General features: G+C 48.5%; 1 protein-coding gene across 1 annotated transcript in view; it reads left to right on the top strand.

Moving 5' to 3' along the window:
- Positions 1-15760, top strand: part of HDAC10 (histone deacetylase 10) — a 706011-nt gene that overhangs the window by 480181 nt on the left and 210070 nt on the right. Inside the window, exon 12 of the mRNA XM_069627848.1 lies at positions 11178-11284. Within this exon, the coding sequence (XP_069483949.1) occupies positions 11178-11284 (107 nt within the window). The remainder of the gene's footprint in view (positions 1-11177; positions 11285-15760) is intronic.

Raw genomic sequence — 15760 nt, 5'->3', positions numbered from 1 at the left:
CTTTTGACTCTTGCCTGCCTATTCTACAGCAAGAAACGGCATCGGAAGCGGAGGACGATGGGGATCCAGTGGCGGATCCGTCGGTCCTGGGCCTGCAACGTGTTGCTTCGGTGACATCGATGGGTGGGGGTGCTGGTCCGACCAGTTACCTTTGGTGAACCCGCAGGCGATGCTATCGCTCGGGGTGTTGTCCACGTTACAATCTCTGTTGGGCCAACTGGATTCCAGATTACCTCCTGTGCAAGTAGCTCTGGTGGGGCCTACCGTCGATGCTGCAGGTGCTCCTCCGCGTTCGACGGCTTTGGCTGAGTTGCCTTCAGCGCTACAGGTGCCAAAAGATCGCCCACGTTCCCACCCTGAGGAGGGTGAGCTACCGGATTACGAATTGGACAGTGGGCCTAGGGGAGACCATGTCAGCTGGCTCGTCGTCGAGAGACCCGGCGTGGGATTCGGACGTTGAAATGGAACCACCTCATAGTCCGGCGCAGCCTCCCCCCCCCCCCGATGATGTGGGGGCGTTTCATGCAATGATGGCTAAAGCATGTGTGGAGTTTGGGTTGGCTCCTGAGGAAGACCGGAAGGAGTGCTTCCTTTTTGACCACATGGGCAAGAGGAGAAAATCGGTGTTCTCCGTGCCAATCCTGGACCACGTGTGGCAGGAGGGCCTACGTACGATGCGACACCCCTTCTCGGAACCAGCCATCAAAGGGAGGCTGGAGAAGAAGTTTAAGGCCCGGAATCGGCACCAAAGTGTTTGGTTTCACAGCCAACTCCTGAGTCGGTGGTTTCAGCAGCGGCTAGCCTGAAAGCCAGGAGTCGGCACAAATGTACTACTCTTCCTGATAACGAGGCCAGGAGACAAGATGCCTCTGGTAAGAAGGTTTTGACCGTGGGAGCGACAACGGTGAAGGTGGCCAATTCTCTAGCGGTCATGGCTCGCTACGATCGTGAGATGTGGCATCGGTTGCTCCTTTGCTGGAACATCTACCGGAGGAACAGCGTAAAGCGACTATGATGTTGGTACGCAAAGAGGAGGAGGCGTCCAATCATAGCATTAGCATTGCGATGGACTTGGCAGAATCTGGTTTTAAACAGATCAACACCGGCTTAGTACTGCGTCGACAGGCTTGGCTCAAGTGCACAGACTTTCTCCCAGAGGTGCACTATAAAGTTCTGGACATGCCATGTGAGGGGGAGCAGTTGTTTGGGGAGAAAATCGATGAGACCCTTAAGGGTATGAAAGAGGACTCGAAGACTGCCAAGTCGTTAGGAGCCTTGCAGAGTGGACACTCGTTTCGTCCCTTTTGTCCCTTCCGTGAAGCTGCGGGAAATACTCAATTTGCTTCCCCCAGAGATCGAGGCTACGGGCGATCAGGTTACTCCTCTCAGGGGTACAGGAGTCAGCACAGTCGACGCAAAAAAGTAGAGATTTTCAGGCATCCAAGAAAAGAGCAGGGCAGGCCTCTTCCTCCAGAGGGAAGCAGTCTAAGCTGCAGCAATGACTATCAGGTGTAAAGACTGCTAGGGGGGCAGGGTTGCACTACACGTGGACGAGTGGTGCAAGATGACAACAGACCGTTGGGTGTTGGACACGGTGCGCATGGGCCACTCCCTGGAGTTAAAGTGTTCCCCTACCCCCATTCCTCCGGTGTGTACCATACAACCCCGCCTTCACATTCTTCGACAAGAGGTGTTACTTGTGCTGAAGAAAGGAGCTATAGAATTGGTTCCGGTAGCCGAGAAAAGCCAGGGGGTTTATTCCTGGTGAGAGGTGTTACTTGTGCTGAAGAAAGGAGCTATAGAATTGGTTCCGGTGGCCGAGAAAAGCCTGGGGGTTTATTTCCGGTATTTTGTGGTAAAGAAGCTCAATGGCAAGTGGCGGCCCAAACTGAATCTTCGGGCATTGAACAAGACTCTGCAACGCCTTAAGTTCAAGATGCTCATGCTTCAGGAAGTCGTTTGGTCTGTAAAACCGGGCGAGTAGCTGGCCTCGTTGGATCTACAGGACGTGTCCTTTCATATACCTATGCATCGACGGCACCGCAAATTCCTGTGGTTTGTCGCGGGAGAACATCACTACCAGTTTCGAGTGCTTCCTTTCGGATTAAAGTCATCCCCCAGAAAGTTTACAAAATGTCTGGCGCCTGTGGCGGCCTGGCTCCGACGGCAATGTCATCATGTTTACCCATACCTGGACGACTGGCTGGTACGCGGTTCATCGCCAGGGGAGGCGCAGGTAAGTCTTGCAGCTTTCCATGCAGCTGTTGCAACGGCTAGGCTTCGCCGTGAACTTCGAGAAGACTTTTAAGTTGCCTTCCAAGGACTTGGTTTTTCTGGGGGCACAGTTTCTAACTCAGTTGGGGCTTGTGAGGCCCTCGGACTAGAGGGTCTTGAAGCTAAAGACAAAAGCAGTGGAGTGGAAGATCAGTGCAAGGGTGTCCGTCCGGACCTACATGTCACTGTTGGGTGCCATGGCGTCCTGCATTCCACTGGTGAAAAACTGTCGCCTCTTCATGAGGCCGGTACAGGAATTCTTCGCCGGCCGATGGGCTCAAAGTCGCGGATTGTGGTCCGACAAGGTGGTCATCGACGGCGATCTGGTGGAAGGACTTCGATGGTGGCAGTGCTCGGACAATCTGGTTCGGGGCATGCCTTTGCTGGAACTGGAATTCCATTTTACAATTGTGATGAATGCCTCTCAAACAGGATGGGGGTGCATCTCGAGGACTCGCAGGTCCACGGCCTGTGGTCGCGGGTGGAGTCACGTTTCCACATCAATGTGCTCGAGTTGAGAGCGGTACATTGGGTCCTGAAATCTTTTCTGCCGTGCATACGCGGGTCGGTGGTGAGGGTGTTGATGGACAATACCACCACAATGTTTTACCTCAGGTAACAAGGGGGCACGCATTCCAGGGTGCTGTCGAAGGAAGCACAAGACCTCTGGCATTGGGCTCTGTTGCAGGACATCAGCATTGTGGCCTTCATGTGCCGGAAGTCTTGAATGTGCAAGCGGATGCGCTCAGCAGGGAGGTGAGCCAACTACACAAATGGCAGCTGAAGAAGCAGCAGGTGTCCATGCTCTTCCGGAAGTGGGGCCGTCCTTCGTTGGATCTCTTCGCAACGAGTGACAACTAGCAGTGCAAGGAATTTGCCAGCAGGTGGGCTCACCCCGAGTCTCCGGTGGACGGCCCGGTTCTCTTATGCATTTCCTCTGTTTCCACTAATTGAGCGGACCCTCCAGTGGATTCGGAGATACCCATGCCGTGTGATTCTGGTGGCTTCCTTCTGGGCCAGGCAGCTGTGGTTCTCGGATCTCCTTCATCTGTCCGTGCCAGAGCCAATTCGGTTGGCAGTGACTCTGGACCTGCTGTCTCAGGACAAGGGCACTCACTGTCTGGCACCACAAACCGGGCTCTCTCAGCCTAACGGCTTGACTCCTGACTTGTTTATTTGGCCTGCTGGAGCTTTCAGGTGACTGTCGGCGCATTTTGGAGGCAGCAAGGACTCTGTCCACGAATGTCTCCTATGCATGTAAATGGAAAAGGTTTTGTGTGTGGTGTAAAGGTCAACCTGGGGTGGACTCTTTCAACATTTCGCCGGAGCAAGTTTTACCATACTTATTGCAGTTGGCAGAAAAGGGTCTGGCATTCTCCTCCATAAAGGTACACTTGGCAGCAATTTCTAGATTCACTAGAAAACGGCATGCAATGCCTCTGTTTAGTGATCGTCTCAACTAGCATTTCTTGAAGGGATTGTTTCGGACCTTTCCTCCAGTTAAAAAGTTTCTTCCGGTGTGGAGTCTTAATATGTTTCTGCAGTTCTGATGAAGCATCTGTTTGAACCAATGTCGTCGACGCCCTTGCAATTTTTGTCTTGGAAGATGGCTTTTCTGGTGGCCATTACTTTGGCCAGAAGGATGTCTTGAGTTTCAAGCTTTGGTTGTGGACCCTCCATACTTGAGGTTCTTCAAGGACAAGGTGGTGCTGGCCACTAATCCACACTTTATCACAAAAGTGCCAACCACGTTTCATAAACTCTCTTTTATTGTGTTTCCCTCGTTCTTTGCTTCAGCCTCCACGCCTGCAGAACGGGCTTTGCATTCGCTGTATGTCAAGAGGGCATTGAAGTTTTATTTGAAACCTACTCAAGAGTTCAGACTTTCTAAACAGCTGTTTGTGGCCTATGGACCGTCTGTCAAGGACGGGCAATCTCCAAGCAAGGACTTTCTCGTTGGGTGTCTTCTAACACTAAAGCTGGGAAGCCTTTGGAAAGGAATCCGAGGGCACACTCAACGAGGTCTACGGCTTTGTCGGCGGCATATGGTCAGGGATTCCGCTGGTGGACATTTGCCAGGCGGCCTCCTGGGCGGTGCCGCATACCTTTACCCGGCATTACTGTCTGGAGCAGCAGCATGGTGAGGATGTGCAGTTGGGATGGGCCGTCCTGCAACGCCTGTTTCAATAGGGTAGGCCCCGCAGCTTCGGGGTATTTTTGTTGTTTAAACTTGATCACTGATGGGTTTCTTGGTCTCATGTAGGTGATTCTAGTTCTGTATTGGTTTACCTTTGCACTCCGCCATGCATGTTTGATACTGCTATGTAATCTATTCACAGCATGTGAATCCATGAAAGATCCAATGCTGGACAAGGGAGTAGTTTCTTACCTGTAACTCCATTTCTCCAGCGTTGGTATCTTTCATGGATTTGCATGCGCCCGCTGGCCCCCCCGAAAGGCAAACCTGGTTCGGGTTGCCTCTACTTTGGAGGTTAAAATCTGAAGGGAAGCCGCGGGGGCGGCGCTACTTATACCCTACGTCCTATTGGTGGTGGCTAAAGCACCCAAAAAGGATGTTGATAGGACACTGAAGTGTCGAAGTTTTCCATAGGAAAATGCTAAGTTAAAATGACCGAGGTTCCCAGCCTGACGACGGGGAATATTCACAGCATGTGAATCCATGAAAGATACCAACGTTGGAGAAATGGAGTTCCAGGTATGAAACTACTCCCTTGCTGTAGTTTTACTTGAGTTGAGAGCAATCTGCTAGTCTAGATACCAGTCATATAGCTTGTCAAGGGACATCTGTGGAATTGTTGGCTATTTTTATAATGGTAAACACAAACTACAAGTGCCAGAAAGCAAAGAGTGAAACCAGAGCTGCATTACCTACTCCCGCATGAGATGGAGCAACTTGCATGAGCGGAATGAGCAGCCATGTTTCCACTGACAATATTTTTAAAGCAAGCGGTTCAAATAGAGCAGCTGATGAGAGGTTCGTCTGCTTCAAACGTCAGATCTCACGTGGTGCAGAGGAGGGTTTTTCTACCCATGTACGCATGTATCTTGCAAAAAACTATGGAAACTCTGGAGTCGCAGAAATCAAATGCCTGTGCCTCTCACTGTGGCAAATGGCAATCATAATCCTCATGCCAGTACAAACTATCGGGTCTTGTGAATCTTGATCCGTGGAAGCTGCTGAACCCCACAGTCCCTCTGAAGTGTCCGGTCAACTATTGATTTAGTGAACAGCAGAAATCCCAACACTTCCGGGGGAAAGGGAAAGTGGAAAAATAACAAAAAACAGATTTCTGTCTTCAAACTGGAAGTTCGGGAATCTGCAGAGGATCAAAGAAGAAGAGCAGAGGCTTTGCTAGGGCGGGGCTGAGGGGGCTGTAGCCCCTGGTCTTTTGGTTGTAGCCCTGGGTAGAATCCCAGGGGCTGCAACCAAAATGCTAGATAGCCCCGAGCCTTGACAGTCCCGACATAACCCTAGCCCCAGATCTTTTACAGACTTAGCAACACCCCTGAAGAAGAGCATGGGTTAAGTAATCCTCAACATAAACCCTCTCCCTTCCTAGTCACTGTTAATATCTGTTTGTCTCCGCTGGGAAGCTCAATGGATTTGTTTCCTGGTAGTTTACTTGATCCTTGCCTTGTTTTTACCCTGTTCACTGATCACCTTGGTTTGGAACAACTGACCTTTACTCTTAGGTGTCTGGCACAAAACCCTACTGAACAGTGTAGATTACTCAAGGAAAACGTAGTACTTCTTTAAACACTTCTTTAAACAGAGTTCTTACTGAGAGTTCCTGTGTAATTCAGGATGCTTTTGAGTCTTTAATGCTCCTTCATTACTCAAACTCATGAACATTGTGGCACCATAGATTAGCGTCCCCACCTTATCACAAATATTTTTATACAGAAGCGAGGGGAAAAAGCGGTGGTTCTTCGTGCTCTGAAATGCACCATAGGCTAGTGTTCCAACTTCCGATGATATGTGCAATGCGCAGGTGCGGCGGAAGGACGTTGCAGCTTTGCGCTGTGTGGCACCGTAGATTAGTGTCCCAACTTGGTCGCTGAAGCAGTGTGCAGAAACGAAGAGTAATGTTACTGCTTGCGCAACCTCAAACAGAAACTGTCTGCGCGCTCTCTGCCTGGCTTGAAACGAAAAGATACATGCGTGCGCCTTGCGACCGTAATGCGATTTGGTCACGAACTCGCCGCGTGTATCTCTTCAGCAAGATTACTTCTTGCAGATTTGAATAGAGACACTCGTTTGCTAGTTCGGCGTCCGACTGACGCTAAAAATGCACTCTTTTCAAACTATCTATGAATAAGCTTGTTTTCACTAGTCGCTGTGACTGCAAACTACAGCAGTCGCGGATTGACAACAACTTACACTTAACATATGCACATGCGCACAAGAGGGAAAACATTTCAATGATGACACTGCTCTACTTCCAACACGGAACTCCAAGAAGGATTTTAAAAACTTGCGTTGAATGAACAGTGCATTTATCTTGACACACAGTAACCCTAAACTAACTAACTACCTAAACTACTATACACATTCTTTCAATTGAATTTCTTGAAAATTGTTTCTTAACAAATTCTCTCACAGATGAAAAGCTTCCACAATTATTAACTGAACGCTGCGCTCCCACCAAGGTTTCCGCTTGTCTTGTCCCACGTAGATACCACTATATCACTCTTGTTACCTGTCATTGAACTTCATAGGGAATTTTCAGGCCACTTTTTCATAAGCAGAAAAACACAGAACCTTCCTCACTGAGGAAGAAAGATGAAAGGCAGTTGGTGCAAACAGTTCCCTGCCAGTGTCTCAAAACTAGCTAATAGGAAAACACCTGACCTTACGAGTCAATCAACAGCCTTGACACTCGCCACCATGATGGCTTGGGATCCCTCATTCTGATAAATGTAGTTAAGGACCCATTTCAAAATGGAGGATCAACCTATGCAAGAGACAGAACATCGATTACCAGCACTTCCCTGTATTCATGAACCCAGACCTGCACTACCATGTATTCCGGAGCCCAATGCTGACACAAACCACCCCAGTGTCTTAAATACCATGCCAGCAAACACATCGCTGGACCGGCACAGGCAAATGCAATGCAAATGAGAGTTGGAAGAAAAATGCATTCAGAGTTAGCATTGCATGCAAGGGTGTTGCCGCCAAATTCACAATGTATATCTGGGAACTTGCCATATAAAGGGGGGTGCTGCCCATAGCAGCAGCGGGTTGAGTAAATATCCCACAGTGCTGCCATTCAAAGGATATTTAACATGACAATGTGGAGTGGAGTCTTTTTCAAATACACCACGGAACTCACATTGCCAGCCGGTCAGTTGAAACTATGGCATGCACATTTAATTTCTGTCAAATCAATTTTGAATTGCCCCAGTTCATCACACCTTCCTTTTATTGTTTCCACCATGCTGTCATAGTCTGTACTGAGGCACGCTGCCATTCCCACTTTTACACTGCCTTCTGAAAAATGATGATGCCTGTTCTACAACCCTGTGTTATGTTATGTTATGTTAAAGGTACTTATATAGTGCACCGTCACCAACGGAATTGGTCCCCAGGCGCTCTGGCGGATCTGTAAACGAGAAGGTGGGATAGGTTAGTAAGTTGAAGAGGGAGTAGGATAGTGAGAGGAGTGGTGTACTGTTGGCAGCTTCAACTCGGTAGACACCGGGTGCGAGTATTGGATCGGTGTCAGTCCGCGTGTGCTGTTGGTGCGGCTTATGTGTTGTTGCAGTGTGGTGAAGTGCGTGCAGGTTGTTGTGCGAGAGATGGTTGTGTGAGATTTTTGAGTGAGCAAAGTATGCAGAGAGTTTGAGCTTAGTGGGTTATATGACATTTAACATGCTAACATTCACAGTTCTGTCTAAGTAGTACTTGCTAATCTATATAATTCCGTCCAAGTGTGGCACTCGCTAACCTTCACAATAATTATCTAGATATGGGGCAGGCTAATGTTCTCAATTCTAAGTGTGGCATATGCTAACATCCATGTTCCATCTAGGTGTGGCGCATACTAACATTCATAATCCCATCTAGATGCGAGGCAGGCCAAAGCTAGGAATTCTAACTAAGTGCAGCGCATGCCAAAATTCATATTTCTATCAGAGTTCTATCAAGTGTGGTGTATGCTAGCCTTCCTAATTCCATCTGTAGGCAGATGCCAACATTCACAAACCTATCTACATGCGACGCAGGCTCGCGTCCACAATTCCCTCCAGGTGTGACACTTGTCAACATTGACTAGTATGTTAGGATGCAGTGCAAGGCAGCATTTCAAATACTGGATGAGGGGAGAGAGAGATGGGCCCACCACATCTTCTGGTGCAGCAGGGGGGCAGGATCATCCACTCCACGTCAGGGAAACTAGCCCTCACAGCGTGGTACCTAAGCAGGTAACGCTTCGGCACCTTAGCCTTTCACAGGCCAATATGGAGATCATGCAGGGCGCCAGGAGCAAGGCCACCAAGGCCCAGTACAAAAGCAAATGGACCAGATTCTGCCACTGGGCAGACTCCAAGTAAATCGACCCCTTGGCCTGCAGTTTGGACGACGTGCTATCCTTTTCGGCCCACCTCGCTCATTTGGGCGTGCAGGTGGATATCTGCCGGACATACTTTGCAGTCATCGGGGCTTACAGGAAGTCGGAGGAAGGCAACTTTTCCGCCTCCAACCCTATAGTCAAGAAACAACTGACTGGTTTTGCCAGGCTCTACCCGCCCGCCAAGAGACTGCACACTGTTTGGGACCTTAACATAGTCTTGGGCACCCTGGCGCACAAACCATTTGAGCCAGTGGCGTCTGTGGATATTAGGCTGGTCACCATCAAGACGGTCTTACTAGTCAGTCTTACCTCTGCTTGCAGAGTCAGCGAGATCCAGGCGTTCGTCGCCTCTGAACCATATACCACCTTTCACAAGGACAAGGTAGTCATCCGGACGCACCTGGCATTTCTGCCCAAGGTTCCTTCTGCATTTCACTTGAACGAGGAGATAGTCCTTCCTACATTCTTTCCCGATCCCAAGGACGAAGCACAGAGAGTGCTGCACTGCCTGGATGTCAGGCGTACCCTAAAATTCTACTTAGACAGGACCAAGGGCTTCCGCAAGTCCAACACCCTGTTTGTCATTTTCAGAGGCTCGAGGCCAGGCTATCAGGCCTCTAAGGCTTCCATATCCCGCTGGATGGTCTCTGCCATCAAAGAAGCATTCGAGGGCCAGCACAACCCGCTCCCGGCCAACATGTATGCCCACGCAGTCAGGGCCAAGGCAACGGCCATCGCATTCCAGCGCCATGTCCCTTGGCAAGTCATAAAGAGGGCAGCCATTTGGGCCTCTCCCTCGGCTTTCTGCAAGCATTACTGTTTGCATGCCGGCTCTAGATCTGATGCGGCTTTCGGACAGGCGGTTCTCAGGAACCTATTTGCGTAAGGAGGGTCTCCTCTCCACCCTGGGGCTACGATCAGTTGTTATCGCCCATTCAGTATGGCGGAAAGGGGACGGGACGTAAGAGTAATTATAAGTTACTCACTGTAGTGACTAACGTACTCTTAGTCCATAGTCCCCTTTCCTCCATATGTCCCACCAACCTCCCCCCTAATAATACTAGTGTCATTAGGCAATGTTAAATCTATTGTCGACGTATCAAGGGGGACTGAGGTGTGGTGGCGGAGTCAGGGCAGCGCATGCTCCCTGGGCCGAACACCTGTGCACCTCTAAATTTAAAGGGGAAGAAGGTTTTTGGACTAAGAGTACGTTCGTCACTACGGTGAGTAACTTATAATTTCTTGGAAACGGTAGTTTATCCAAGAGAAGGTATTTAAACCTTGGGAAATCTAAAGACTTCCCTGTGCCACTGCACTGAAGGTGTTGTGTGTCACAATGTAAAAAGATGATGCCTATGGAGTTTGTCAGACTCTACAACCAAAAGAAACATAGGGTTCAAAATCACATTAAAATACATGAAAGAGCGGGGAAAAGGGGTCTCACTCTCTCCAGGTTAAAAATTCAAGTCCTCAAAATCCAGCAAAGTCGCTGGCGGTCTCTAAGGTAGAGAGGAATTAGCACATTTCTGAGAATTCACCCTAACAGAGGATCACTCCTCAGCTTCCTGTATGTGACACCATTGTCATGCTGACCAATCTGTAACATGGTCTTCACGATTTTGCCTCAGGGTTAGGTGCTCTCTATAAACAATAAACTAAACTAAATTACAATCCTGCCCAGATTCTTTGCTTTACCTCTGATCATCTTCTGATCTGTCCCTTGTCCACTTTGTGCAGGATCTTGCATTCACCCTCTTTCGCTGCATGCCCTTAATGTGGATTCAATTTCCTCTGTCGTCTATCGGGCCTCTGATCTCCCCTTAAGTCTTATATTCTCTCTTGCCTGCCGGTTCCTAATTTCATCATGCCACTGCCTCGTTTTAGCTTTGTCGTTTAATTTACTCCATATTTTCTACAGCGTATTACCGAAAGTGTGTTATAAATTCACTGAAATGGCCCGAGCTACATTTGACTCACAGGTGTAGTAAGTACAACCTGGCCACAAAACGCCTTTGTCCAACATTCGCTATATCATCTCAATGCTTCTCTTATTACATATGCTAGGCCCCAGAGGAGTACTGTTAATTATGTTTTAATGCTCCAAACCCTCATAAAATATGTTATTTTTAGAGCTATGATAACCTCACAAGTAAGGTTCTAAGCAACTTCGTTATGCTGTGGCTCAGCTTATATGTATGCTTCTCCCAGCGATTCGCTAGACCTTTTAAATATAAAAATATTTAATGACAGCATCGAGCTCTCAAAGATTTCTTGAGTCCTGAATGACCAGATATTCTTTCTTTTTAGGGTGGGTACCACATGCGGTCATTATCTGAATCCGTCTGCATGACTGTGAAGACGTTGCTCGGAGACCCTGTGCCCCAGCTGCATGGGGAAATGGTGCCGTGTTTCAGGCGAGTATCATATTAAAAAGGCAAAACTAGACCTGGCCATGGGGTTGCGTGTGTATTTGTTTGTCCTGCCAGTTACACCAGAGCTTTCTACATGATTAGTTGTGCTGAACCTCCCTGCCCGATTTCCACCCTTTTGGTTCTGAGGGCGATAACAACCCTAACCATCATCTAAGTATCATTCCGGTGGAGGTGCAATGTGGAACAGGCGAAATAGAGTTCAGGTAAAGGAGCAGTAATGGGCTTCCTGCAAGAGGATTTTGACTGGGAATCTTCAAAATAGCAATTTGCTTACCCCTTTCTCTTGGTCTGTCCATTTTTCTTTTTTTCTTTTATTATATACTGTTAATTAAAAAAAAACTTTACAATAAATATTATTACACTTTGAAATTACAATTTAACAATAGCAGAATAATCAATAAATCCCACATCATTACATTAAACAATATCAAAAATACCATTTTCATAAGTACTCATATAAAACATCCCCATTCAATTTTATAGAGTTCATCAAATTTAGAAGCGACTGTATTACTTGATTCGAATAACCACCCAACAAATAAGACCACAGAGAGTCACAATCAATAAAATCTGACCTATATAAAAAGCCTAAAATGTAACATACACTTATAACAAAGGGCCAGAAAAATGATTGCACTCCGTCTCAGTGTTTCTGTTCTATTTGTATCATTACAGTATCTACATGTATTCATATGCATGGCTAAGATATTTCTTCTAACCAACGCTTCACTAGTAGGTAAAATATTAAGGCGAAACCTCATAAAAACATCCTGTCCCTTTTTTTTTGTGAATAGATGTAAACAGGCCGGTAAGATTGCATCCTTTTTATTTACGAAGTGTAAATGATTAAGAGAAATATAATTATGGATAGTTTCAATTGTATGCCTCCAATCATCCCTAAACATGGCATTTTTAATATTCATAATTGTACTTAATCATCAAAAGAAAAACCCAATTGCTCCATAATTTCAGTACATATTTTGACTTACTGCAATACAGTTCGATTCATACCACTCTCTGTTAAATAACCAATATCTTTATTTTATTTCTGAGGCTTGTGGAATCTGCTTAGATCACATGCTGTGCATAGGCCGACATCTAGTGGAAGCTGCGGAGTATTACAGTTTGATTTTCGAAACTCGAAAATGGGCGTCGACACAGGGCGTGCCAGTAATACTATCCCTAGTGTGACGTCCACTGTACCCATGATCCCTCACGCGTGTAGGACCCTCAGATTGTTTTTTTCCGCCATACTGGTCGGAAGCATTTTCGCAGAGTTCCCTGGCCTTAGCCATACTTTTGCAAAATATCGTTATATTTTCCCCATTCTCTACCCCAACGTCAAGTCACCGAACTTCACACTCGCCGCTGGCCTGGAGAAGAAATCTACAGTCGACAGCTGCACGACGGATTTGGGCCTCGGAAGGCCTCTGGCCTCGGCCCTGCAAGTAGGGAGAGTGGGGGGTGGACATACTCTACACTCTTTTGGTATATAGGTACATTCTTATATATTCCTACACTTAACAGCCCGCTGCCACAAGGTGCGTATGGAGGGTACCCCTTTCCAATTCTGCCCCAAGTGCAACCACAAGTACCCTTGGGTTGACAGACACGCCACATGCAATCTCTGCTTGCCGAGGGACCCACCCCGAGGCGAACTGCAGAGAGTGTAGTAGGTTTAAACCAAAAACACTTAAGGACCGTTCGATCAAGCGTTGGGCCCACCACGCCAGGCGTCAGGAGGCCATGGCAGCGGAGGGCGCATTCAGCGATGGCAGCGAAACCGTGCTTTCAGACGGCGAGGGCAACATGGCGTCAAGAGAGCCGAGCGCAAGACCCCGACCTCGGAATGTCGTCCGGCAGGGCGGCTATGGGGAAGACCCCCGGCGACACAAGCGCTACCCACAGCACTTCCACAAAACACATGAAGTCCAACCGAGACTCGATGCGCACGTCGAGTTCTCAGAAAAGAGGTACATAGAGAACAGTCCGAATCGGTATCCTCTGGGCGTTCAAGATCTAGATCGCTGCATGACTCCAGGCAATCATCCACTGTTGTCAAGAGTGCCTCACTCCCCAAGGTAACGGAAGTTCGATCGTCTGAAGACGAAGTCGACTTCCATCCCCAGACCGCACTCCAGGAGTCTGCACCCGCAGACCGCGTAACGGCGGCTCCCGAGTCCCTACCTCCACGTTCTAAAGATAGGGACACTACCCCCGAACCTCGACGCCAGGCGTCGGAAGGCTCGGAAGGGGCGAAAAAGCAGGGAAAGCACTCTTCCGCCCACGGGGAGGGGGGAAAACAACAGAGGAAACAGTCTCAGCCTCCTCACACACCTCAAAAACATCCCAGTCCACATAAACAGACAGACAAGTCCCAGTCCTCTGTTATCCCAAAGACCCCTGCTAAAACCAGTAAGTCTAGTCAGGATAAGGCGGAGAAAGCCCCAGAAAGGATCATTCCCAGTTCTAGAGAATGGTCTAGTGATGACATAGACAGGGTAATGTCAAGGATGTCTTCATTGGCAGATTTCTACGCAAAAACCCTGAACACTTTCTCTCCTATACTCCCGACGGGTCAGCACCCTCAGGCTCTAAGGATCCAATACCTCCAAGTAAGAAGTCCCGGTTTGAAGCCCCAACACGGTCTTCGGACCCCTTCTATATACAGCCCTACTCTCAATATCAAGGAGAGACATCCTTTGTGAGGATTCAGATTTGGGCATGTTGGAAGAGCAAACTGGTACGGGCTACTATGGGGATGATGAGGACCAAGAAGAGGAAGAGGAAGACCCTGAGACCTACAGAGTAGATTCCCCAGTAGAGAAAGAACCTCCGATTACCGACTCCCCTGTTGACAATCAACCTCTCCTGAATGAAGTTCTGTCCCGAGCGGCAGAACATTTCCACATTGACACCCAGGGTGCTCAAGAGGAGAGGGACTTCGCCGAAGATGTAGTGGGAGAAAGAAGGCCTGTTGCTCAGGCCATCCTTATCCTTAAGTCTATTCAGAGAAGAATAGACCCTTCACTTTTAAATCCTAACCTCACCAGGACGGTGAACCCCAGGATTGAGAAACTTTTCAGGGCAGCCCAATCAGACTCCTGGTTGTTACAAACACCCGTAAGAGGGCTGGAACACCCTTGTCATCGTCCGGAAGCTCCTCCCAACAAGGAGAGCAAGAAACTGTATGGTTTGGGCAGGAAAGTAGCCTCCACTTCCGCCTACCAGGGAAGGATTGCCAACTCCACCACCATGTTGGCCAGCTACAACTGCCATCAGTGGGAAGAGGTCGCGGCACTCGTAGACTCCGCCCCAGAACCCTTAAAGAGCCAGTTGGCACGAGTTGCGGCAGAGGGAAGAGCCGTGTCCGGTTGCATTCTAAAAGCAACCTTTTGATGCCGCGGATAACGCCGGCAGATTGATAGCAGAAGGAACTGTTATCAAGAGACACGCTTGGTTACGGCAGTCGGGATTCAAAGCTAAAACCCAAGCATCATTGTTAGATAAACCGGTGGAGCCGGATCTGTTGTTTGGTATAGCGGTCGAGGACGCGCTCAAAAATGCCAAGGACGAGTATGAGACACTCAAATCCCTAGGCCAACTAACCAATAAACCCCCTAATCTGAGAGGGAATGGCAATTTTCGTCGACCACGCGGCCAAAATTCCCAGAGAGGATCTAACTATTCCCAGGGGCAGGGTACACCGTGGAACAATAATAACCAACAGTCTACCCAGGGTTACGGCAGGGGTAATAAAAGAGGATGTGGTACAGGTAGAGGAAGTCCCAGTAAAGGAGGCGGCACGCCTCCACCAAAACAGTGACGCTCCGTTCAGGGTCCCTTTTCACACAACCCCAGTAGGGGGACGCATTTCCAACTTTACCCAGGTTTGGGAAGGGATCGCATCAGACAGATGGGTGCTGTTCACAGTATCCGCAGGGTACTGCATAGAACTGTTAGAGCGTCCCCGGAACCATCCTCCACGACAAAGAATACATTCTTTGGAACACCAGAAGATCCTCCTCGAGGAGATCGTCAATCTGCTAGCAAAGGACGCGATAGAACTCGTCCCGGGACACCAGGTAAACAAGGGTATTTATTCAACTTACTTCCTTGTGCCAAAAAAAAAGATTTGACAATGCGCCCAGTATTGGACTTACGGCCTGCAAACAAGTATGTCAAGCCCCAAAAATTTCGCATGACTACTCTCCAAGAGGTAATCCCCCCTCCTAAAAAAGGGGGATTACATGGCAACATTGGACATGAAAGATGCCTATTTTCATATTGCCATGTTCCCAGCGTACAGAAAGTACTTGCGCTTCAAGGTGGACAGTCGGCACTACCAGTTCAAGGTACTGCCCTTCGGGATAGCTTCGGCTCCAAGGGTATTCACCAAGGTACTGGCGGTGGCGGCAGCACACCTACGCAGGGAGGCAATCCCAGTGTACCCTTACC

Source organism: Ambystoma mexicanum, chromosome 12 (genome assembly GCF_040938575.1).
Source record: "Ambystoma mexicanum isolate Mex_15411 chromosome 12, UKY_AmexF1_1, whole genome shotgun sequence".
Lineage (NCBI taxonomy): Eukaryota > Metazoa > Chordata > Amphibia > Caudata > Ambystomatidae > Ambystoma > Ambystoma mexicanum.
This window is presented reverse-complemented; position numbering and strand designations above follow the sequence as displayed.